Raw genomic sequence first — 24,623 nt, forward strand, 5'->3', positions numbered from 1 at the left:
ACACACTCTGCTTATGTTTTCACGATGATCATGAAGTAAAAATGTAAATGAACAAATGGACGAACACTAATTATAGCGGTTTGCTTTGATAGGTGCTCCAGGCCGGGCAGCTATGCCACAGCCAGGTAACACAGCAGCGTTCCGAGCTGCACTTTGGACAAATATGGAGAAATTAATGGACCAAATTTATGCAGCCTGTGTCCAGGTAAGGCTGGGTTTTATGTATAAAAGCATTACCCGAAAGAACTGATTCAATTCCTTCTGTTACTTTGCTATTATTGCAAAGGCAGTAAGATTGGAAGGCCAGTAATTTCTCTGATCTCCCATCAAGTGCTTCCTTGTACCTGGTTTGGATGGATACACAGGGCTTAGCAGGATTATAGACCCAAGCGCTTGATTGAGTAATTATGAACCCTGGTTTTCTGGTCATCCATATTGCCTCCATTATATGGATTGTCCCTTCCCCATATGCACAGGAAATTGCTTTTTGGGCAGTCTGGCATGCATTGGCTGCAGAATTTTAACACACAGTATATAGGTGTTAAGTAGATCCCTGGCCCTTGAATTATTTTGATTTGTGAGGAAAAACATCGATCCAACCACATTCTAGGATTTAGCAATGGAAATCTAGCAAAGAACCAACTTTAACCTGTACATATATTTCACAGGTGCAACATCTTCAGAAAGTTTTGACAAAGAAGAGAGACCCTGTGTCCCATGTTTGCTTTATTGATGAAATTGCAAAGGTAAGTATCTCAATATACATAATAAGCATGTAGAAATGTCAATGGTAACCTTGCAAAATCTCTCACAGCACTCAGACGTTTATGTAAATATATATCCATTAAAACTTCAGAACATACAGGAGGAATAACTTTTAGTAGATTGTACTGAAACCCTGCCAAGTAACCTGATTTATTGTAGATGGCAGACCTACCAAAATCTGTTCTCCAAAGACAACTACAGTATTTTATTTAAAACTTGTCACATATAGTACATATACTGTAGATGAAAACATGTGACATAAGCAGATAGTGGGATTATGAGTCTATAATATATATTCAAAACAGGAAAAGGGAGAATGTATTCAACTACTGTGGTCTAAAGGCAAAAGGAGATTCAAAATATTAAACGGTATAGCAGTTGTGTTTGTACTTGTAGTTTTAAACATCAAATGGTCGCAATATAGTAAGTTTGGGTAGATGGTTTCAGTGAATTTACTCGTGCAAACACTGGAGTCTGACCATTTTTTTAAACATATTAAATTAACACTAAACTCTTGGTTTAAAAAAGTCTATACACAGAAAAGTACCTTCTGTTGCTCTCAGCTTCCTCCAAATTCTTTTTATTTGTTTGTTTTTTATTTTAGCTGCTGTGTTCCAACTTTCTATTAGTGGGTGGCTACATTCATTGTTTATGTTTCCACTATATGTAGGAAGATAGCCAGCTTTTCTTGCCTATTCCTAAGGTGGACTATGGGATTTGTAGTGCACACAGAGCAGTGCACTGCTTATTCCAAACAAACAAAATTTAGAGGGAAAATTGGAAGGTTTAGGAGCTCACAGAAGACAATGAGGCAGAAAAAGTACATTTTTATTATTACATAGCGCCAACAGTTTGCACAGCACTTTACAACATGAGGGCAGTATAGTTACATTACAATTCAATACAGAAGTAGTCAGAGGGTCCTACTTATTAGATCTTACAATCTAAAAGAAAGGGTCAGGTGATGCAAAAGGTAATAACTGCGGGGGATGGGCTGATAGAAAAAATAAAAGTATGGTTGTTAGGTGGAGGCAGGATAGGCATCTTTAAAGAGAAGGGTTTTCAGGGATCGCCTAAAAAGGTACAGAGTAGAACAGGAGTAGGCAACCTTTCGGTGGTTGAGTTCTACTTGGACAACATGGAGGACATGCCCCTTTCTTTAAAAAAAAAAAACAAGCCCACAATAAAAAGATGGCATGAAGAACACATAGTGTGTCATAGTAGTGTTCTCTGCCCCGCTTCAAATCACTCCCCCCCACAGTAGTGTCCTCTGCCCCCCACACACACACACACGGTAGTTTCCCCTGCTTCCCTCACACACACACACGCGGACATGTCTGCTGCTTTCCCCACATACGCGGTGGTGTCCTCTGCCCTATCACATGTCCTCTGCCCCCCTGCACAGTAGTGTCTCCTGCCCCCCCTTCACAGTAGTGTCCTCTGCTCCCCCCCCCCCCACAAACAGACACACTGTAGTGTTCTCTGCAACCCCCTCCCCCCCTCACACACACACACACACACACACACACACTATTGTCCTCTGCACCCCTCCATAGCACTGGTCTCTGCATCCCCTTCACCCCCCACACAGTGGTGCCTTGTGCACCCCCCACAGTAGTGTCGTCTGTTCCCCTCCATAACACTGTCCTCTGCATTCCTCCTCCACCCACAGTAGTGTCCTCTGCCTCCCCCCTCCATAGCACTGTCCTCTGCATCCCACAATCTTCCCTAGGAGTGTCCTCTGTCCCCCTCCCCCCTCCTAGCAGTTTCCTCTGCCCCCCCCCCCTTTCCCAGAGAAGTGTTCTCTGTCCTCCACATGTAGTGACACATCTGTGTGTATTATTATTATTAATATTATTATACAGTATTTATAAAGCGCCGATAGTTCGCTCAGCGCTGTACATTACAAAGGGGGACAGAACATGTGACAGAACAATAACAATACAATGCAAAACATGAGGGGATTGAGGGTCCTGCTCTTTCGAGCTTACAATCTAGGATGTGTAGGTAACTGTCTCCTACCTTACACAGACTGTACATCAGAGAGGAGTGAGAGGCTGTACAGTGCAGAGTGGAGGGCGTGAGCTGTCAGAATGAATTTTTTATGTTAACAAGCTGATGATTGGTTGCTAGGATCTACCCCTATCTGTCACTTTTTTGCCTCTCATTCCACTCTGTTAGTAAAAGGAGAGCGGCAGAGGCTGGGGAGACAGATCAGCACAGCCCTGATCGTGATCTACCTGTCGGCTTCCCGTGATTGACAGGTAGATTGCGATCACTGGGTTGTCGAGAAGTCCTGGAGGCAAGCATGGAAGGAGGTGACAAGGGAGCTAGAAAGCAGGAGGTCTTGGGAGGAAGGAAGAGAACGATTTGGTTAGTATTTTGAGAAAAGGTTAGTGATGTAGCTGGGGGCAAACTTGGGGATTGCTTTGTGCCACGTATGGGCAGGCAGTTACCTCAGATCAGGAAGATCAATGGACTACAAGAATGCTCACCAGAGCCCTCTCATTTAATTGAGAACTACAATGGCTGATGGCACTTGTAGTCATTTATTCACTGGAAACGGTGAATCTGAGTGGAGCCCCACACAGCCACATTATTTTCAAATTGTGACAACGGGTGGGGGGAGAAGGTCCCCTGCCCCACTGTCATAGGGGGGAGGGGGAGAGATTGCAAATGCTTGAACATGATATATGTGCTACCCTAAAAATGGGACGAACATATTCCAAAAGTAAACCTTTGAGTTCATGTGTACTGAGAGAGATATATAAATGCTGACATTATGGATCTCCTTCTTAAATGCTAGTTACCTAGCTGTATCTGCCTTCAATACTTTGTCACCAACCAGGAGCCTATATACAGTAGGTCAGAGTGAAATCTGATTGAGGACAAACATGCTCAAGAGTTCAAAACATGGCAATCGGGCAACTGGCTTTCACTGAGCAAAAGGCTGACCTAGGAATTAGTAAAATGACACAGAAAGCAGTAATGATAATCCAGGAAGTAGCAGTGTGGTATTCCTGACTTTATAGATGTGTGCATGTCACAAGAATAGCTCGCCAAAATTAGAGATCCTTTGGCAGGAAGAGCAGTCAACATTTCAACCACGTATTTAACTGTTTGACTGGAGTTGAACAATAATCATCAGTTGCGAGTAATATATTAATTGATAACAAAAGATATGTAACTTTTTTAATAAATCCCTGTGCAACCTGAGATCAGTAGTAGATGGCTTTTCTTTTCAGTAATCATTAGTAAATAATCCTTATAATTTGACAGATGATTTACCCATGTTCAGGTCTTTTTGCAGTATCCCTGAGCAATGCCAAGCAAGAGTCCCAGCACTTAGAATTCCGTATTTATGCTTTCATTCATGTAGAGAGGAGGATAGGATAAGTGGATAATTACATTTAGTCACATAGAAAGGTTATCAGAAAAGTAGATGGTAAGCCTTTGTTTCATGTTATAATGGCAAGTTAACATTGTCAGATACATTTTTCTGACTCTATTAACACTATAAATATATCACCAGAAAATGTGCCTATAGCATGGAAAATGTGAAACCTCTGCAAGTGTTTTTTGGATAATAAATCTCAATATACTCAAAATAGATTTTTTTCCTAGAGATTTGCCACTGCTGTCCCGTGAGAAGGCTTTGCAATAGACCTGTCATTACACTGCACAAATATACATGCAAACTTGACCTTGGTTGCGCTACAAAAGCATTCGGCAGCAGAATCCTCCAGCCAGCATCTCAGTCTATTTGTAGACATAATCTTAATTTATGTTATTAAATTAAAAATCAACGCTTTATATTCAACATGTTTAGTTTTGCTTATCAACACTAAAGCCACCCTTGTTTAAGCTTGAATTGGCCTGTAACTTTAGGCCTGGCATTGGATTTTTGCAAAGTAAATGTAAAAATAAGTGAACACTCAAACGTAAAATAAGTAACACTCAAATTCTATGTGACTGTGGAAAGTCAGGTGTGCATGTTAGTGATTGTTATTAATAACTCATTCATATAAAGTTTCTATACTAAGAAAGTACCTGACACTTCTGCATATGGGAAAACATGGAACACTTCCACGCAATACATCCCTTGGTGCATAAATGGCTAAACACCAGGCCCAGGTTATGTCATGTGGTGATGAGGAAACTATGCATAGCTTTGGCTTGCTCAGCAAGCTGAATCTTACTCTACACCCATAAAATGAATCCAGCATGGGCAAGGTACTTTTTTTACTTTGTTTGTCATTACCATACATTGTAGTAAACAAAATCAAAATGCATTTTTATGTCTGCACTGCATAATATAAATGCCCTTGAAAAGGCAGGCTGGCAGATTGTCTGCCAGTAGACACCAACCAATTAATAAAACCTTTAATCCATTCACCATTAATGAGCTTCATACTTGGTGAACAAGGAGGATGAGGATCAAAATATAATCAGATTCAGTCTTATCCCTTTACTGCTGAGGATTAAATTAAACAGTACGCCATATAGTGTAAATCTTGCGCTTCCTTTTAGCGGTTTGGGTCCACAATATAAATTGCTTGATATAGTCATAATTCTGTGACATTAACTAAAAACTTGTTTTGTTCTGTCTTTCCAGTACACTGTTTACTGGCTTTTGTTGTTATTGTAAATCACATCTTAATAAGGTAGCTAGAAAGGATTGCTTATAACAAGTTGAGCTTTTTGACATTACTTAGAAAGCTATATGGAATTTGTATCTGAAGAAGAGATGTACAGAAAGTTATAATGATAGAATTAGAAAATGTATAAATTATAGTATAATAAACAAACAAGGCGAGTGATAGTGTGGCAGGTTTTGGACATATGTATATATTCTTCTAATTAGAGTTTTAGTTTTGGGGAGCTATGCAGAATGTTTGTGGAGAATAAGTTTCTACTTGTAGGCCAGTAGCCTGTCATAAGAGAAACATGGTGGCTGCTGTTGCCTTATGAAAATTCTAGTTGCTTTGCTGTACTGGTCCCCATGCTCCGGTATTTCAAATCACTGGACCTGGAGCAAATCAACAGATATGGACACTTCTCTTACTTTCATATCTGCATACTTGTCCTGAACCAAATGCTCACAGAATATGAATGCCAGTGAGTCAGCAACTAGTGTTTTCAGAAGGGGGTTGGCCGTGTCAACCAACCTTAATTAATCGTACACCACAGGACTCAGGACAGTTTGTTTGGTTTGTTTGTTTTGTTTTTTTTTGGTTATTCTCCATCTTCAAGTGTTTGGACACTGGCAAACAGATGCCAGAACTTCAATTAGCATCCGGTGGGAAAATTCTACTATGGGTAGTTTCTGCTATGGACACCAGCTAGAGACTGGTGGACTACATACACCAAAAAATATACTACAAAGAGCAATAACCTATCTGCAATAAGATATAAATGTAGAGTTTGTATAAATAGATGTACATTTTAAAAGCAAAAGGATACAATACTAAAATAGCAAGCGTACATAATGTGAAAGGTTAAAAATGAGAAAGTCCAAAGAGCCTGTATAGTTCATTAAAAAAAAATCACTGGATTGTACAGTACTGTGCGTACGTTTTAAGCAGATGTGAAGAAAAATGCTGTAAATTAACCACTTCCCGACCGGCCGTTGTATATAAACGGCCAGACGGTGGCACTGCAGGGTCGGGTGGCCGTCTATAAACGGCCTCCCCGCACCCTGCTTGTGCGCGCTCCCTGGGAGCACGCAGCACCGCGATCCGGTGCCCGCTGTGTCCTCCGGACACAGTGAAACACCGATCGTCGGACGGGACCTCTGTACGAGGTCCCGATCATGTGATCACTGATTGGCCAATCAGTGATCACATGCAAAGTAGTAAGCAAGATGTCACTTCTGACATCATTGCTTACTATGTGTGAAATCTGTGAATGATCACAGAGGTCACATGGTACAAGGCTATTCACAACAGCCTTGTACCATGTGACAAGCTGTGACCAATCACAGCTCACTCAGTATTTCTCAATGAGTGCAGGAATGCACACAGAGAGAAAGAGAAATGATTGCTTTTACATCCTATATGGGTGTAAAAGCAATCAGTGTAAAGAAAAAAAAAAAAAAAAAAATCTTTATCACCCCTCACAAGTAGTACAGTGTCACCATGGTGACACTGTACTGCTAGGGTGACAGTATGTAAAAAAAAAATAAAAAATAATAATATAAAAAAATAAAATAAAAATGTAAAAAAAAATGTTTAAAAATTATAATTTTTGCTTATAAACTAATTTGGATTTTTTTTTTTACTAAAAAGATAATGGAATAAATTTTGGCTAAGATTTATGATGAAATAGTATTTATTTGCAAAATTTTATTAAAAAAACACTTTTTTTAAAAATTTTTGGACATTTCATTTACATAGCAAAAAAAATACAAATCCCAGCGGTGAATAAATACCACCAAAATAAAGCTTTATCTATCTAAAAAAAATGGTAAAAAATTCATTTGGGTACAGTGTTGCATGACCGTGCAATTGTCATTCAAAGTGTGAGCGCTAAAAGCTGAAAATTGCCCTGGTCAGGAAGGGGGTAAAAGTGTCCGGTCTGGAAGTGGTTAAGCATGCCTTCAGAAATAAAAGTCTTAATACTTTATTTTTATCAATTAACAAAATGGAAAATAAATGAACAGAAGAGAAATCCAAAGCAAATCAATATTTACTTTCAAAATGCCATCAATTCTTCTAGGTACACTTGCACAACTTTTGAAGGAACTCGGCAGGTAGGTTTTTCCAAACATCTTGAAGAATTAACCACAGATCGTCTGTGGATGTAGGCTGCCTCAGATTCTTCAGTCTCTTCAATTAATCCCGGGCAGAGTCGATGTTGACATCAGGGCTATGTGGGGGCTAATCCATCACTTCAAGGACTCCTTGTTCTTTTTTTACACTGAAGATCGTTCCTAATAACATTGGCTGCATGTTTGGGGTCATTGCCCTGCTGCAGAATATGTTTGCACCAATCACATGCCTCTCTGATGGTATGGCATGATAGATAGGTGTCTGCCTGTATTTCTTAGCATTGAGGATGCCATTGAACTTGACCATTGATCCTGAATAACACAAAGGATATATTATCACTTTGTGGACTTGGACACTATAAAGTCACAAATCTGTGAGCTTTTGGACAGTTGTGGGCTCACACAATGTTTACATTTCTATGGAATAGTTGATGAATGTTTTTGCAGTTACTGCTAACACTAGGTCGAGTTGGGACTATATTTTATCTATCTATCTATCTATCTATCTATCTATCTATCTATCTATCTATCTATGTTATATGTTTAATTCAATTGAGCCCATGTAGTGTGATATATGTTTAACATTGATTGATAATTATGCACAAGAGTAGTTTTATTGAAATAAGCAGAGCAGCACTGATTTACTTAATTATATACTCTGATGGTAATGATTGGACATATGCATCTTGCAAAAATCTTCTTCTCTTAAGAATGCAAAGGGCTGTTAGAAAACAGCATGTGCCGCCATGTTGGATTCCCCTAAGGGATCCAGAGGTGAGTGATAGATGACAGTCACTGACCATTCTCCCTAGATCTCATGTCTGCCCACTTGCCGACCATCCACAGTACTTGTCATTGGATTTTGGGGGGCCTGTATGTGGCTAAACTGCCAAAAAGTCTCTCACATGTGGTATCTCCATACTCTGGAGAAGTAGAAGAATGTGTTTTTGGGATGTTATTTGGCATATATGTGTGAGCAATATATAATTTAAGTGACAACTATGTGTAAAAAAAGAAATTTGTAATTTTCCAACAATTTGTATAAAAAAAATTAAATCTTCCATGGACTCAACATGCCTCTAAGCAAATTCCTTGAGGTGTCTACTTTTTTTTAAAAAAAAAAGGTTAATTTGGAGGGGGTTTGTATTGCGCTGGCATTTTAGCACCTCAAGAAATGTGATGGGCAGTCAGAAAGTATGAGCTGCATAAATTCCAATATATACCATAGTTTGTAAATGCCAAAACTTTCACACAAACCAATTAATATGCACGTATTAGGATTTTTTCTTTTACCAAAGACATATAGCACAATATATATTGGCCTAAATGTATAACTAAATTTGAGTTTATTGGATATTTTTTATAATGGAAAGTAGAAAATATATTTTTTTTTTTTTTCAAAAAACTTTTTTCATTCATATTACAAACAAAAAAAAGCCAGTGGTAATCAAATTTCACCAAAAGAAAGCTCTATCTGTGTGAAAAAAGGACCGCACAATTACCAGTTTAAAATAGCAAAGTGCCGAATAGCAAAAAGTGGCCTGATCAGGAAGGGGGGAAAACCTTTCAGGTCTGAATTGGCTACCCTTGGTTCCTCCTAAGTAAAACACCTCCCGAGGAAATATGGTCTCCCTGCAGCCCACAGAAGTGCACTTTCAAATCAAAATGATCAAAAATGTACGACTGTGGGAGAGAGAAATATTAAATGGCTTCTTTGCAAGGGCCACATTTTTGTCCATTTTTAATTTTAACAACTTGCTGACCGCGATATAGCTGAATGACGTCTACAGCGTGGTCGTCCAGTTCTAGGAGGGCGCCATATGATGTCCTCCCAGAACCACGTCCACATTTAGACACAGCTGATCACATGTCATGGTAAAGGGCCAATCACAGCGGCCCTTTACCACATGATCAGGTCTGTCCAATCACAGCTGATCACAATGTAAATACACTTGTCGGTTATTGGCAGTACTTTGCTGTCACAGCATGAGGAACGTACTGCCGATAACCGGCAACTGTGAAAGGAGACATTTACACTGATAATCAGTGCCCTGATTATAAGTGCAGCCCCAGCAGTGAACAGCAGTGCTGCCAATCAGTGCCACCTATCAGTGCTGCCTATTATTACCCATCAGTGCCTCCTCATCAATGCACCACAAGTGCCGCCTCATCAGTGCCCAACAATGCAGCCTCATCAACGCACATCAGTGAAAGAGAAACATTTTTGGTCTTTTTTCATTTTGTTTAGCAAAAAATAAAACACCCAGTGGTGATTAAAGCTGAGTTCCACCTGAAAGAAATAAAAATAAAAGTCAGCAGCTACAAAAACTTCTCTCCCCGATGCCGGCATCTTCAGTGTGGGCACCTGGCTGTGACAGCTTGTGGCTTCACATCCAGGTGCCCACTGCGCATGCGCAAGAAGAGCTGCACTCTGTGAATTGCCCCGTAGTCTTCTGGGACCTGTCACGTGTCCCAGAAGACTACGGGAGGGAGGGGGGGAGGACAACTTCTGCTTCTGATCACCAAGGTGATCACAGCGGAAGGGGGAGCGGGTACCTGTCAATTTCGGGTACCCGCTTCCCAAAGGTGCCAATCCTTAATGGGGAGCGGGGGACAAAGGCTTAAAGCAGAACTTCCCCTTTTAGGCTTTAAATACCATCCAAACAAACCTCCTGTTTGTGTGAAAAAAAATTATAAAAATTTCATATGAGTATAGTGATGCATGACTGCGCAATTGTCATTCAAAGTGCGACAGCGCTGAAAGCTGAAAATTGGCCTGGGAAGGAAGGGGGTAAAAGTGGCCGGTAGGGAAGTGGTTAAAGTGATATTGTCACCCCAGGGTCACTTGAACTCAAAGAACAGCCTGTAAAAGAACAGGCTTTACACATAGAGTACCTTTACGTTGGCCTGCTTGTTATATCGCTGCTTCACTTCTCTCTTGAGCTGCAGCAGATATTTGACACTTCAAATTGGTCGATTACCTGTTGTGTTTTTTTTTTTTTTAGTAACACTGCGTAATGAAAGTGATGTCTCTTTAAGATGGCTGCAAACAATGAGTCTGGCCAGTGATTGTTTGCAAGGTTTGGAAGAGAGTTGTCATGACTACAAGATTTACCCTTTAAACAAACCCACCAGCTCATGCTTTAGTTAGTCATTTCATTTCTTATGAAACTCGGATGAACTGGTGCTGGCAGTGATGGCGAGTTACTAAATGCCCCTAACACATTCCAGTGAATGTTTTAACCAGTGCAGAAGTGTAAACACAATAGATTTATGTGCTTGCATTCTCTCTACTAGCTGGCCACAGTTTATTTTGAAAGTCTAGGTTAATCACTTCCTTTTGTACATTCAGCTTGTCAAACACTTTTTTTAGACTGTGAATGTGAATTAACAATAATATAGTATTTTTATGTGCCGCCAAATCACTATACACTGGCCTGGAAAGGCAGCGAGAGTTGGCGTGTTTTATTTTCTGTTCTGTTAAGTTGTGGAAAGAATATTAGTGCCTGTTCACATATATGCGGATTGGATGCGGTTTGAATCGCATCCAATCCCCAAGACATGTGGAATAACATTACTTCCTATGGTGCCTGTTCACTGTCCAGTGCACTTTCAGTGCAGATTCAGTGCAGTTTTAAAGAGAGTCATGTACGATTTCTGAGCAGTGTGGTCTGGTTCAGGTGCGGATTACAGGCAATTGACTTTTATGGGAACCGTTCCTAAACTGCATATCTGGGAACAGGATAATATCTGGAAATGTAAAAAACTCAGCAAGCGCTTATTAAGAAATCAGCTGTGCACTAAAAAGGAACCATAAACCTTCTAAAAGACAAATGTAAAATGTTTGTGCAGCGCTAAAAGATATTAATAGTGCGTAAAGTAATAATGTCCTAATGCGTGTAGGAGAATAAAGGGGTAAAACGTCAAATGAACCGATAATTTAACTCCACATATAAATTACTCAAGTCCACATGTAAATGAATATAGCCGAGGCCCAGGTGACTTGATTATTCCCAGTTATGCATAATTCAAGAAGTCCGGTGAGGTTCAGGAAATAGATAAAATGTATACTCACCAGATGCGCAAATGTATTGCGCTGTGTATTATATTAAGTGGAGGTCTGCCAGGAATCCCTCCTAGGGTGGCACTAGATGCAGCCCAGGAAAGGTGGATCTCATCAGGGTTAAAGGATGGTAGTGAAACCGGAGGTCCCCTTTAAGGATGTAGGTACAGCCTCTTCCAGGCACTGGGATGGTCATCAGGGGGAGTTCTGGGGGATTTAAATGCTTAATGCAGAGCAGAAACGGAAATGCCCATAGTGTAGTAATTCTGAATATGTTTTATTGAAGGAGTAAATCAATGTTAAGAATAAATCCAATATATTCATAAATAGGAATAGAATCAGAAAATCCTAGTAATTGCATGCAGCATAACGCTGCTGAAAGCACTGACCAGCTGGGTAGTCTTAATGGCTGCCGGACCTCCGTGAACTTTTACCCCTTTGTTCTCCTACACTCATCAGGACATTATTACTTTACACACTATTAATATCTTTTAGCGCTGCACAAATATTTTACAGGATAAGATCTTGAGCTAATCCTGTCCTGAACCTGATGTAAACCTGATGTGAACCTGTGTACAGCTGCTGTATCAACTAGCTGTGAAACCTGAGCTTCAATCTGCACCGCATATGTATGAATCAGCTCTTACATTGAGGCTGCATTCACCCCAAGCATCACGGTTTTGTGTGTTTTTTTTTTTGCATGTTTTGTTACAGCGTTTTCTAGCATGTTTCTGTTCATCAATTGAGACATGTATCATCTATGACATCATTTGTTGCTATGTTTCTGCTTCCTAGGTTATGTCCTCCTCTTCTTGGTTTTCCTTTTGTGTTCCTGCAGTGCTTTCTGCTTCCAAAACAGTGGCGGTGGTAGTGTGGTGTGTGTGGTGTGTTTCATAGCGGCAGCCACAGTAACTTCATATTTATAAGCAGAAGAGAGAAAGAGGAGGAGGACATGAAGATACTGTGTCCATCCTGTCATTGCTGATCAAAAACAAAAGGGCCAGTTCTGGGTCTTTTTCCAATAACATATAGTGGGTAAAATAAATATTGAACATGTCATCATTTTTCTCAGTAAATATAATTCTAAAGGTGCTATTGAAATTTTACCACATGTTGGTAACAACCCATGCAATCCATACATACAAAGAAACCAAAACAAATAAGTTCAGAAATTAGGTTATGTGTAATAAAATGGAATGACCCAGAGAAAAAGTATTGAACACATGAAGAAAGGGAGGTACAAAAAGGCACGGAATGCCAAGACACCATCTGAAATCTATCAGTAATTAGAAGGCAATCCTACCCCTTGTCATGCTCAACTGATGGCCTATGATAAAAAGGTGTCTCATTACCAAGGTGTCACAAGAAACATTCCATGATGGGTAAAAAGCAAAGTGCTCTCTCAAGACCTTTGCAACCTTATCGTTGCAAAACATGCAAATGGCATTGGTTACATTTCTAAACCTCTGGATGTTCCAGTGAGCACTATTGGGGCCATAATCTGGAAATGGAAAGAACATAATTTCACCATAAACTGGCCAGGACTAGGTGCTCCTCGCAAGATTTCTGACAGAGGAATGAAAAGAATTATCAGAAGAGTTGTCAAGAGCCAAGGGCCACTTGGGGAGAGCTTCAGAAAGCCCTGGAATTATCAGGTACAATTGTTACAAAGGACACAATAAATAATGTACTCAACCGCCATGGCCTGTATGAATGCGCACCATGCAAGACTCAATTTATGAAGAAGCATGTTAAAGCTCGTTTAAGTTTGCTGCACAACACTTAGACAAGCCTGTGAAATACTTGGAGAATATAGGTCTGGTCAGTTAAGAGACCAAAATTAAACTCTTTGGATGGCATAATACACACCATGTTTGGAGGTCAAATGGCACTGCACATCACCCCAAAAACACCATACCAATACTGAGGTTTGGAGTTGGGAACATCATGGTATGAGGAAAAATAGAAAAATGTACCAAGACATTCTTGATAAAAATCTGCTGCCATCTACCAGGATGATGAAGATGAAATGAGTGTGGACATTTCAGCAAGACAATGATCCCCAACACAAAGCCAAGGAAACTTCCAGTTGGTTTCAAAGAAAGAAAATAAAGCTGCTAGAATGGCCCAGCCAATCACCTGACTTGAATTCAAAAGAAAATCTATGGAAAGAACTAAAGATCAGAGTTCATAGAAGAGCCCCACGGAATCTTCAAGATTTAAAGACTGTTTGTGTGGAAGAATGGGCCAAAATCACACCTGAGCAATGCATGCGACTAATTTCTGCATATAGGAGGCATCTTGAAGCGGTCATTACCAACAAAGAATTTTGTACAAAGTATTAAATAAATTTCAGTTAGCATGTTAAATACTTTTTCCCTGTATCATTCCATTTTATTACACATAATTCCTGAACTTATTTGTTTTAGTTTCTTTGTATGTATGGATTGCATGGGTTGTTACTGACATGTGGTGAAAATTTCATATCAGTAGCACCTTTAGAAGTCTATTTACCCAGAAAAAAGGTGAGGTGTTCAATACTTATTTTACCCGCTGTATGTTCATTTGAATGTCAATTCGAATTCTAGTAATTTTTTTTTTTATGTTGTCGTAATGAGTTGTTTTTTTTTTTAATCCCTTCATGAAGAAGATAAAACAAATCCAGTTGTCTAACTGAACATATTTTTGCAGCTTTTACATGCATTTGTAAAAATGTACATCATCGCAAACTTTTTTTTTGTTTTGGGGGGGGGGGCTTTTATTTAGTGGTAATAGGCATCTCATTATTTATTTCGATTTTGAAAGGAAATCTGCCACAAAAATCGTTTAGAGTTACTATATATAACTTTTAGATGTAAACTTCTTGCTGTTACCGTAACCTAACACCAAACAACAACCCAAAATAAATTCCCTTAGTCCAGCTAATACTCCTATTCACAAAGATACCATAGAATCTTCCTGGCTTGGGACTTGTAAAGGGAGTCATGGGGAGACAGGGTGCTCTCTCACCATCTGGATAAAGGTCCTGGTATCGAAAAGAGACACTATCTCCTCCATCTTGCTTGGTATTGCTGACCAAGATGGATTTGTGTTGATTTCCTTGAAGTATTTCATAATTTCCTGGTGAGGCGGTAATAGTACAAACAGTATAAGCAGAAACACTGGCATAAACACACAATTTACAGATTGCAGTACATTTCTTTGGAAAGAAAAAGACTTCAAAATTGCACCAATGTGCATCGATTCAAGCTACAAAAGAAGCTCCAAAACATTTTCAAGCTTTGGGCATTTGACTTCAGGCATTTTGAAGTGGAGATAACAACCATCCCCATAGAGATGCAATGATTTTTTTTTCTTTCTCCCTGAGCGATTTGAGCTGCAAACTGCTCAGGTGTGCATGAGGCTTAACTGTACAGCTATTACAGAGTAGAAAATCATAAATCACAAACTAGATCACATCACATGCCAAAAAAGAATTCAGCTATATTGTTCATGAAATTTCTTAAAGTATACTAGCAGTTGCTATTCAGCCACCTGTAAGAATTTTGTAGCCAGTATGTGCTTGTTAAAACTATACATTGCATTTCTTTGTTCTTTTTTCATATTTGCTTAAAGTGAATTCACACTGTTGCAGTGAGTTAATGTACAGTCAGTATGCCATGCATTAACATGCATTGTGTTAAAGTATATGTGAACTCTCATCTTATAAAACAACTCATTTAGTTTAAATAGAAGTGCACAGCAAAACATTTGTGTGTGTATATGTGTGTGTGTATGGAGATATATATATATATATATATATATATATATATATATATATATATATATACAGTATCTCACAGAAGTGAGTACACCCATCACATTTTTGTAAATATTTTATTATATCTTTTCATGTGACAACACTGAAGCAATGACACTTTGCTACAATGTAAAGTAGTGAATGTACAGCTTGTATACAGTGTAAATTTGCTGTCCCCTCAAAATAACTCAACACACAGCCATTAATGTCTAGACTGCTGGCAACAAAAGTGAGTACACCCCTAAGTGAAAATGTCCAAATTGGGCCCAATTAGCCATTTTCCCTCCCCAGTGTCATGTGACTCGTTAGTGTTACAAGGTCTCAGGTGTGAATGGGGAGCAGGTGTGTTAAATTTGGTGTTATCGCTCTCTCTCTCATATTGATCACTGGAAGTTCAACATGGCACCTCATGGCAAAGAACTCTCTGAGGATCTGAAAAAAAGAACTGTTGCTCTACATAAAGATGGCCTAGGCTATAGGAAGATTGCCAAGACCCTGAAACTGAGCTTCAGCATGGTGGCCAAGACCATACGGCAGTTTGACAGGACAGGTTCCACTCAGAACAGGCCTCGCCATGGTCGACCAAAGAAGATGAGTGCACGTGCTCAGCATCATATCCAGAGGTTGTCTTTGGGAAATAGACATATGAGTGCTGCCAACATTGCTGCAGAGGTTGAAGGGGTGGGGGTGGGGTCAGCCTTTCAGTTCTCAGACCATACGCCGCACACTGCATTAAATTGATCTGCATGGCTGTTGTCCCAGAAGGAAGCCTCTTCTAAAGATGATGCACAGGAAAGCCCGCAAACAGTTTGCTAAAGACAAGCAGACTAAGGACATGGATTACTAGAACCATGTCCTGTGGCCTGATGAGACCAAGATAAGCTCATTTGGTTTAGATGGTGTCAAGCGTGTGTGACGGCAACCAGGTGAGGAGTACAAAGACAAGTGTGTCTTGCCTACAGTCAAGCATGGTGGTGGGAGTGTCATGGTCTGGGGCTGCATGATTGCTGCCGGCACTAGGGAGCTACAGTTCATTGAGGGAACCATGAATGCCAACTTGTACTGTGACATACTGAAGCAGAGCATGGTCCTCTCCCTTCAGAGACTGAGCCGTGGGGCAGTATTCCAACATGATAACGAACCCAAACACACCTCCAAGATGACCACTGCCTTGCTAAAGAAGCTGAGGGTAAAGGTGATGGACTGGCCAAGCATGTCTCTAGACCTAAACCCTATTGAGCATCTGTGGGGCATCCTCAAATGGAAGGTGGAGGAGTGCAAGGTCTCTAACATCCACCAGCTTCGTGATGTCGTCATGGAGGAGTGGAAGAGGACTCCAATGGCAACCTGTGAAGCTCTGGTGAACTCCATGCCCACGACGGTTAAGGCAGTGCTGGAAAATAATAGTGGCCACACAAAATATTGACACTTTGGGCCCAATTGGGGGGGGTCCTCACTTTTGGGGTGTACTCACTTTTGTTGCCAGCGGTTTAGACATTATTAGCTATGTGTCGAGTTATTTTGAGGGGACAGCAAATTTACACTGTTATACAAGCTGTACACTCACTACTTACATTGCAGCAAAGTGTCACTTGTTCAGTGTTTTTACATAAAAAGATATAATAAAATAATTACAAAAAGTGCGAGGGGTGCATTCACTTCTGTGAGATACTGTGTGAGTGAGTGATTGTGTGTGTGTATGTATGTATATATATATATATATATATATATATATATATATCATGTTGTAATTGGCAACAGCAGCCTGAATGAAGCACAGGGGAAATGTCAGCAGAAGGCAGAGATACAGCAGTACACTGATCTTCCTGGTGAAGTACTGTGCAGGGAGGTGTGTAAGCACAAGTCTGACCACTGGATTACAAGCAGCCTGTGCTTTTTAAGTAGAATGCAAAGAAGCAAACTGACCATGCTGGGATGGATGTGCTCTCATGTCTAGTGTGGTCATGTTGAAATAAGAAAGCAGGGGGTCTGGCAGGATCACCAATTATTTCACACAAAAGACGTGATGTAAAGAGAACAGGATACTTTTTAAGTACATGGTAACACAGACAAATAAAAGAAATATGAAATATTGGGGTGACATACACTTTACGGCAGCCCATTCATTTAAATGTGCTGCCTAATGCATCACAAAAGGTGCATGTGCTTTTAGGAAACCCAGCATACCACAACGCTTGATAGTGGTTATCATGCACTGTGGTGTGCTGCAATGCAGGTGTGTTATGGGTATCATTGAGAATAAATAGAACCACAGCACACCAATGTATGTTACAGTAAAGTGTGCACACGTGAATATGTATATTTTATCCATATTTTCCAGTGCAGAGGTTTTGAATTACCATGCTGGAGATTTTTAAAGAGTATAGATTTCAAATAGTTTAAACATGTGAGGTTGTTTCATTATTGATTTAATTATTCTGTTTCAGTGTAGATTAAAGGGGTTAATGAGACGCTTTGTAGTTTCTGCCTTATTGATTATACCCAGGTTAAAAAAATGTGTGATTTTACAGGAATTAGTGTTCTGCTCATTTTGGAGAATGGAATAAAGGTGATGATTATAGCCAACACTGAACAAACTATAAAGAAAAAAGGATAAAGGGGGCAAGTGTGTGTGTATATATATACACACACAACTTCATTCAAGTCCATGTTGCAAAAATGAATACACCCCAATGAAAGTCTTAGGAGCAAAGCTAAATTTTATACAAAACAAAAAAAAGAATTCAACTACGTTAGGTCAATTTATTCATTAAACAAGTGTCCAGCAGACAGTTGATTATAAAAAGGTGTTACTTTACAAAGAAATCCCCTTCCCATTTCATGCTGTCAGTGATGGCACCACAAGGAAGAGAAATGTCACAAGGTCTGAAAAATAATTTCTTTACACAAGAAAGGTGAAGACTACAAGAAGATCAGCAAAGCTTTACTTGTCAGTCAGAATACTGTAGCAAAAGTGATACATAAATGTAGCAAAGAACTGCAACCATCTCACAGAGACGTCCAGGCCATCTACTAAAGTTAACACCTCGACAGGAGCATCTTCTGATGAGAAAGGTTGAAGAAAATCGCCATGCAGGTTCACTGCAGTTAGCTAAAGAAGTAGAAAGCCAAATTGGGGTGATTGTTTCCCGTGACACAATATGGCATAGACTGCAGAGAGATGGCATGCATGGGTGTCGTCCACGAAGAAAGCCTCTCCTAAAGCCCATGCACTTTTTTTTGCCTGCCTAGAATTTTCCAGAGCCCATGCTGAAAAAGAAGACAACTGGGACTCTGTACTCTGGAGGGAAGAGACCAAGATAAATGTTTTGGAAACTGATCGATTCAAAACTGTATGTTGTTGCAAAGGTGAGTAGTACAAAGAAGAATGCATGGTGCCTACAGTGAAACATGGTGGTTGCTGTGTTCTTCTGTAGGGCTGCATGAGTGTCATGGAGCTGCATTTCATTGATGATATCATGAATTCACATATGACTTGTGCTATATTGAAAGAGAAGATGCTACCATCACCATAATGCTACCGTTCATTTTGTCGTCGTGCACTTTTTCAACATGACAATGATCCAAAACACACATCTAAAGCCATTGTTGCATTTCTGAAGAAGAACAGGGTGAAAGTGATTTAGTGACAAAGTATGTCTCCTGATCTGAACCCAGTTGAACACCTATGGGGAATTCTGAAGAGACACGTTGAGCATCACTCTCCATCCAGCATCCAGGCTCTAAAAGAGGTCATTCTTGAAGAATGGGAAAAAGATAGATGTAGCAATATGTCGCCAACTTGTTCATTTCATGCATAGAAGACTTGGTGCTGTCCTTACAAATCATGGAGGTCATACAAAATACTAGATGTAGTAGTTTTTGTTCTGGGGTGTATTCATTTTTGCAATAACTAATTTTAGTAAAACTGAAGATTTTGTAATCTAAGTTATATTATTAACCTTACTTTCATGTAATGAGCTAAACAAATAAAACTCAGTTTTGTCAAAATGTTGCAATTGTTGCGTTCAGTGAACATTTTCATTAAAATCTAACTTTTCAAAAAGGTGTACTGATATATGCTGGGCACCGTGTATATGTATGTGTGTATATATGTGTGTTTGTATATATATATATATATATATATATGTATGTATGTGTGTGTGTATATATATATATATATATATATATATATATATATATATATATATATATACAAACAAACTATTGTTTAAAAAACGGGGGTCTTAATTACCATATATTGCAGTACGCGTTCAAGCTGACCATCTGCGTCAACCTGATCCCTTCCTGGCCAGTCCCTACTCTATCTTGCAGAATTGCCAATTCTTATTTGCTAAAATAGCTACTCTTGAGAGTGTGGATATATAGTGCCAGTCTGGGGCAGACACAGCTGGAGATGAAAATAGCCCTGGGCCAAAATTAAGCCGCGCACATCCACAATGGGAAAACATACAAAGTTTAAGAAGGTGAACAGCACTAGCAGGTAAAAATAGTTAAAGTTAGGACCATATATATTTGGACACAGGCACAATTTTATTTTTTTTTCAGATATTTACCAAAACATATTCAGGCTATAGTTATATAATGGATATGGGCTGAAAGTGCACACTCTCAGGTTTAATTTGAAGGTATGTACATCCAAATTGGAGAAAAGATTTAGGATTTACAGCTCTTAAGAGTAGCCATCCTCCCTTTTTCAAGAGACCAAAAGTAATTGGATAAATGAATATAATCATGTTAATTTTTAATATTTTGTTGAGGATCCTTTACTGGCAATGACTGTCTGAAGTCTGGAACCCATGGACATTACCAAAGACTGGGTTTCCTCCTTTTTGTTGCTTTGCCAGGCTTTAACTGCAGCTGTCTTCAGTTGTTCTTTGTGGGTCTGTCTGCCTTTAGTTTTGCCTTCAGCAAGTGAAATGCAAGCTTAGTTGGGTTGAGATCAAGTGATTGACTCGGCCATTGCAGAATATTCCACATCTTTTCCTTCTTTTCCTTCCTGAGTTGCATTTGCAGTGTGTTTTGGATCATTCTCCATCTGTACTGTGAAGCGCCATCCAATCAACATTTCTGCATTTGGCTGAATCTGGGCCGACAGTATATCTCTAAACATTGCAGAATTCATCCGGCTGCTTCTGTCTTCTGTCACATCATCAATAAACACCAATGACCCAGTGCCACTGTAAGCCATGCATTCCCATGCCATCACACTGCCTTCACCATGTTTTACATATGACGTTGTGTGCTTTGGATCATGAGCTGTTCCAAGCCTTCTCCACACTTTTTTCTTTCCGTCATTCTGGTACAGATTAATCTTAGTTTCATCCATTCAAAGATTGCTTTTCCAGAACTGGTCTGGATTTTCTAGATGTTTTTTGGCAAAGTCTAATCTGGCTTTTCTGTTCTTCAGACTTATGAATGGTTTTCACCTTGTGGTGAACCCTCTGTATTTGTTCTCATGAAGTCTGCTCTTGATTGTAGACTTTGACAATGATACGCCCACCACCTGGAGAGTGTCCTTCACTTGTCTGGATGTTGTGAATAGGTTTTTCTTTACCATACTGATGATCCTTTGATCATCCACCACTGTTATCTTCCATGGACGTCCATACCTTTTTATGTTATTGAGCTCACCAGTGCGTTCTTCTTTCCTAAGAATGTACCAGACTGTTGATTTGGCCACTCCTAATGTTGCTGCTATCTCTCTGATGGATTCGTTTAATTTTTTAAGCTTTACAATGGCCTGTTTTACTTACATGGACAGCTCCTTTGAACGCATGATGTAGGTTCCCAGCAATAGATTCCAAATGTAAATAGCACACTTAGAATCACCTCCAGACCTTTTACATGCTTAATTGATGGAGTAATAACAAAGGAGTAGGGGGCACATGCGTGGAGCCGTGGAAGATGGCCGCATGATTCTCCCGATCTGTACCACCTGAACATCCCCTGCAGCATTGCAGGCTCCCTACCTCTTCAACCATGCTCCCCTCACCCTCTGGAGCTCTCCATACACTTAGGCTCCCAGCGGGGATGCACAGAGGCCATAAACAGAAGGCCAGGCCACGACTTCAGCCGAAACCCTCCCTCCCGGCCCGACTGGCCAAGATGGCGCCAGATCCTCCGGCACCTGATGAAACCACTCCGCCCTCCACAGGCGACCCTGACTCACAGCAGGATAGCCTACAACAGTTTCCCTCAGAACTGGTAAGGTCCGCTGAGCTCTCCTCTGAAGCTATGCTGCAGAAATTCTGCTCCATAGTCAGGGAAGAGATTGCAGCGGCTTCCCGCAAACTCTCCTCAGACCTCGCTAAAGGTCTCATGGAATTGGGGCATTGCACTAATCAGTTAGAGAGCCGCATGGATCTGGCTACCACTGTTCTTGAAGGCCACAAGCTGGAGGTGGATAAATCAGCTTTGCGATAAATTGGAAGATGCTGTAAATCGGGCCCGGAGAGATAATCTGCGACTACGTGGCCTTTCAGAAACTATCACTGACCTACAGGGCACAGCTACTGCCTTTTTTCAGGAATTGGCACCTGAGATCCAACTAGAACGCCTGGAATTGGATCGCATACATTGTGTTTTGGCAACAAGGCGCCCAGATGGTCGCCCATGGGATGTTATCATGAAGTTCCACTATTATTGTACAAAAGAGAGCCTGCTGCAGGCAGCTCGTGGTTGTCAAGATCTCTCCTTTCAGGGTACCTCGCTCCAATTATTTGCTAATATTTCACCAATCACTTTTGCTAAAAGGCAGACTTTAAAAGCATATCTGCAAGCTTTTCAATTTCAGGGCATTAAATACAAATGGGGATTCCCATTCAAACTCTTCTTCATCTACCAGCAACGGATGCCGGCATCTGTCATCTGGGTTCCGTCCCCTGTGAGCGTCTGGATGTACGGGGGACGGAACGGCGGGAAATTTGAAAATGACAAAGTGACATTCACTAAAATCACTAAAATCACATAGTAAAACATTACTGTATCAAACCATTTCACATACATTTTGTCCCTAGTGCTTTGTCCTGTGCCCTGCCTGCATTTTTACTGCTTGTTCTGCCTGGAAACTGAGAAACGTCCATGGCGTCCAAAAAATTTCCCTTTATGTCAAAAGCGGTTTTAGACCAGCTAGAGAACAGCGATAGTAAATTAGAACTACTTGAAGAATTGAGTGATGATTCGTGGGAAAATTCGTCATCGGACACTGAAAACGATTTTGCGACTTTGCTAAGTGATGTGCGAACTTGGCGCTATATTTAAAATTTCAGTGTTTTTGGTTTGATTATATTATTGAATTAAATGTATTATAATATTTTTTATTATTTATTAAATTATAATTTATGATTTTGTGTTTCAAATTTTATCATACCCGAGATGTTTACTAGACTCTTGTTTGGACAGATTTCAGTGAGTTATTCCTAAAAATTACAGGCCTACAATAAAAAAAAATACATATTTCCATGCAAAAAAATTTACAGCTTTGAGCACAGAAATATGGACATAATCAGACTGCTAGGGAGGTTAAGGACTTTTTTCTGCAGCAGGTTGCGGTTGTGGTTCCATTGACTTCAATGGAAATGCATCAAAAAGGCAGTGCTTGCGTTTTTGCTGGTTACTCCATCAAGACAATAGACCCCTCCAAAAATGCGAAACGCATCAAAAACTTGTCATAAAAATGCAAAACTCACTCGGAGAATGTATCAACTGCAACCTGCACAAGTGTGAACTATGGCTACTCCATCAGTTTGTCCTGCTTTTCATAGTTTCCCCTGCTGGGAGTGACTGCTTGCAATTTGCAATGCTTTGGTCAAATATGCAGTGCAGATTTTCATGGCCTTTGAGACCACGTGTTTGCATGCTCTGGAACATTTAGAACATTGCTGAATTACAGTGAGATTGTACTATGTATACAGTTTTTCTATAGAGAAGTTCCCTGTGCAACACTGCAAGGTCCAAAGGATACAAACTTCTGTAGTGCACTGTTAGGTACACGCTGCCACATATGGTTAAAGTGGAACTTCACTCTCTCATTAACATTGAGTATTTTTAATTCTAATACCACTAGAATCAGTAAATATGAAAGTATATCATATTGTTTTAAACTTTTTTCCCATTTTTTTCAATTGCTTCCTGGTTTCCATGCCTAGACAAGTTATTTCATAGATCCCAGGAGTTTTCAGGAGGGGGGGGAAGGGGTTTTCTCAGATAAGCATAGCCTCCTGCCTGCATGCCTGAGCTAAGAGCTGATAGATTCAAGGAAGTAAATGCTACATGAATCATCTGCCCTTACTCAAGATGGACACAGCCAGGAATGCTAGGGGGTGTTTTTCACAGCGATTTCTCACAGCAAAATAAAGCATGGAGACATGGACAGTAGGGTGAGTTTGCTTTGAATATCAAAAATAATTAAATAGTGGTTTTGTTTTTGGTGCTCAGATGCAGTGCAGTTCCACTTTAAAGGTCTTTGAGTGGATAGCAGTTGACTGTATCTTTTATACACCTATGGAGAAACTGTTTATGCAACACTACTCAGTTTACTTAATTTACTGTAAGCTTCTATGGTGCATGGTCTGACATGGACTGCCATGTATGGTTAATATGGAGATTGTATTTTTTTCTTTATCTCCTAAGGAACAACAAATTATAGCAGCGCTAGCTCTGATTATAAACTGTGATCAAATTAAAAACAATATGTATACGATTTTATGTGCAAAACTGTCAATAAATAAATAAAAAACAGTCATTAAATATAGTATAGTGCTTCAAATCAAAAGCGACGTGTTATTCAAATAAAGTGACATGTGCTCTTTAAATTTCATCATTCAACTAGTAGAATTACACCCATTTTTGTATCCTCAAAAGTCCATATGTTCAAGAAACACTATAAAATCCATATATGCTAATGATCTTCATTAAAGTGCCTTGTGCCATAAAAACTGGATAGGAAGCAGATCCAAAATCCTGTGTCCGAGCTCTTAATCCAATCCACCACCAACAGTTGATCACCACCACCATATCCTCCAAGCACTCACCAGACAAAATTGCTGGTATCTCTTGAAAACCAACAAAATAGCATAAAGGCAGAAATCCCTCTATGGATTCACAAATTGGTGAGTATCTGGAGCATATGGTGGTGTTGATCACCAGAGAATATCACCTTCTCCACATTAGTGTCTCGTGGCTAATGATCACATTCTGTTTGC

General features: G+C 39.9%; 1 protein-coding gene across 1 annotated transcript in view; it reads left to right on the forward strand.

Moving 5' to 3' along the window:
- COG5 (component of oligomeric golgi complex 5) overlaps positions 1 to 24,623 on the forward strand; it is a 430,205-nt gene that overhangs the window by 282,527 nt on the left and 123,055 nt on the right. Inside the window, exons 9-10 of the mRNA XM_089685182.1 lie at positions 93 to 205; positions 669 to 746. Coding sequence (XP_089541308.1) covers positions 93 to 205; positions 669 to 746 — 191 coding nt within the window. The remainder of the gene's footprint in view (positions 1 to 92; positions 206 to 668; positions 747 to 24,623) is intronic.

This window comes from Staurois parvus, unplaced genomic scaffold (assembly GCF_062004578.1).
Source record: "Staurois parvus isolate SC_StPar_1 unplaced genomic scaffold, SC_StPar_1.0 ptg000019l, whole genome shotgun sequence".
NCBI lineage: Eukaryota > Metazoa > Chordata > Amphibia > Anura > Ranidae > Staurois > Staurois parvus.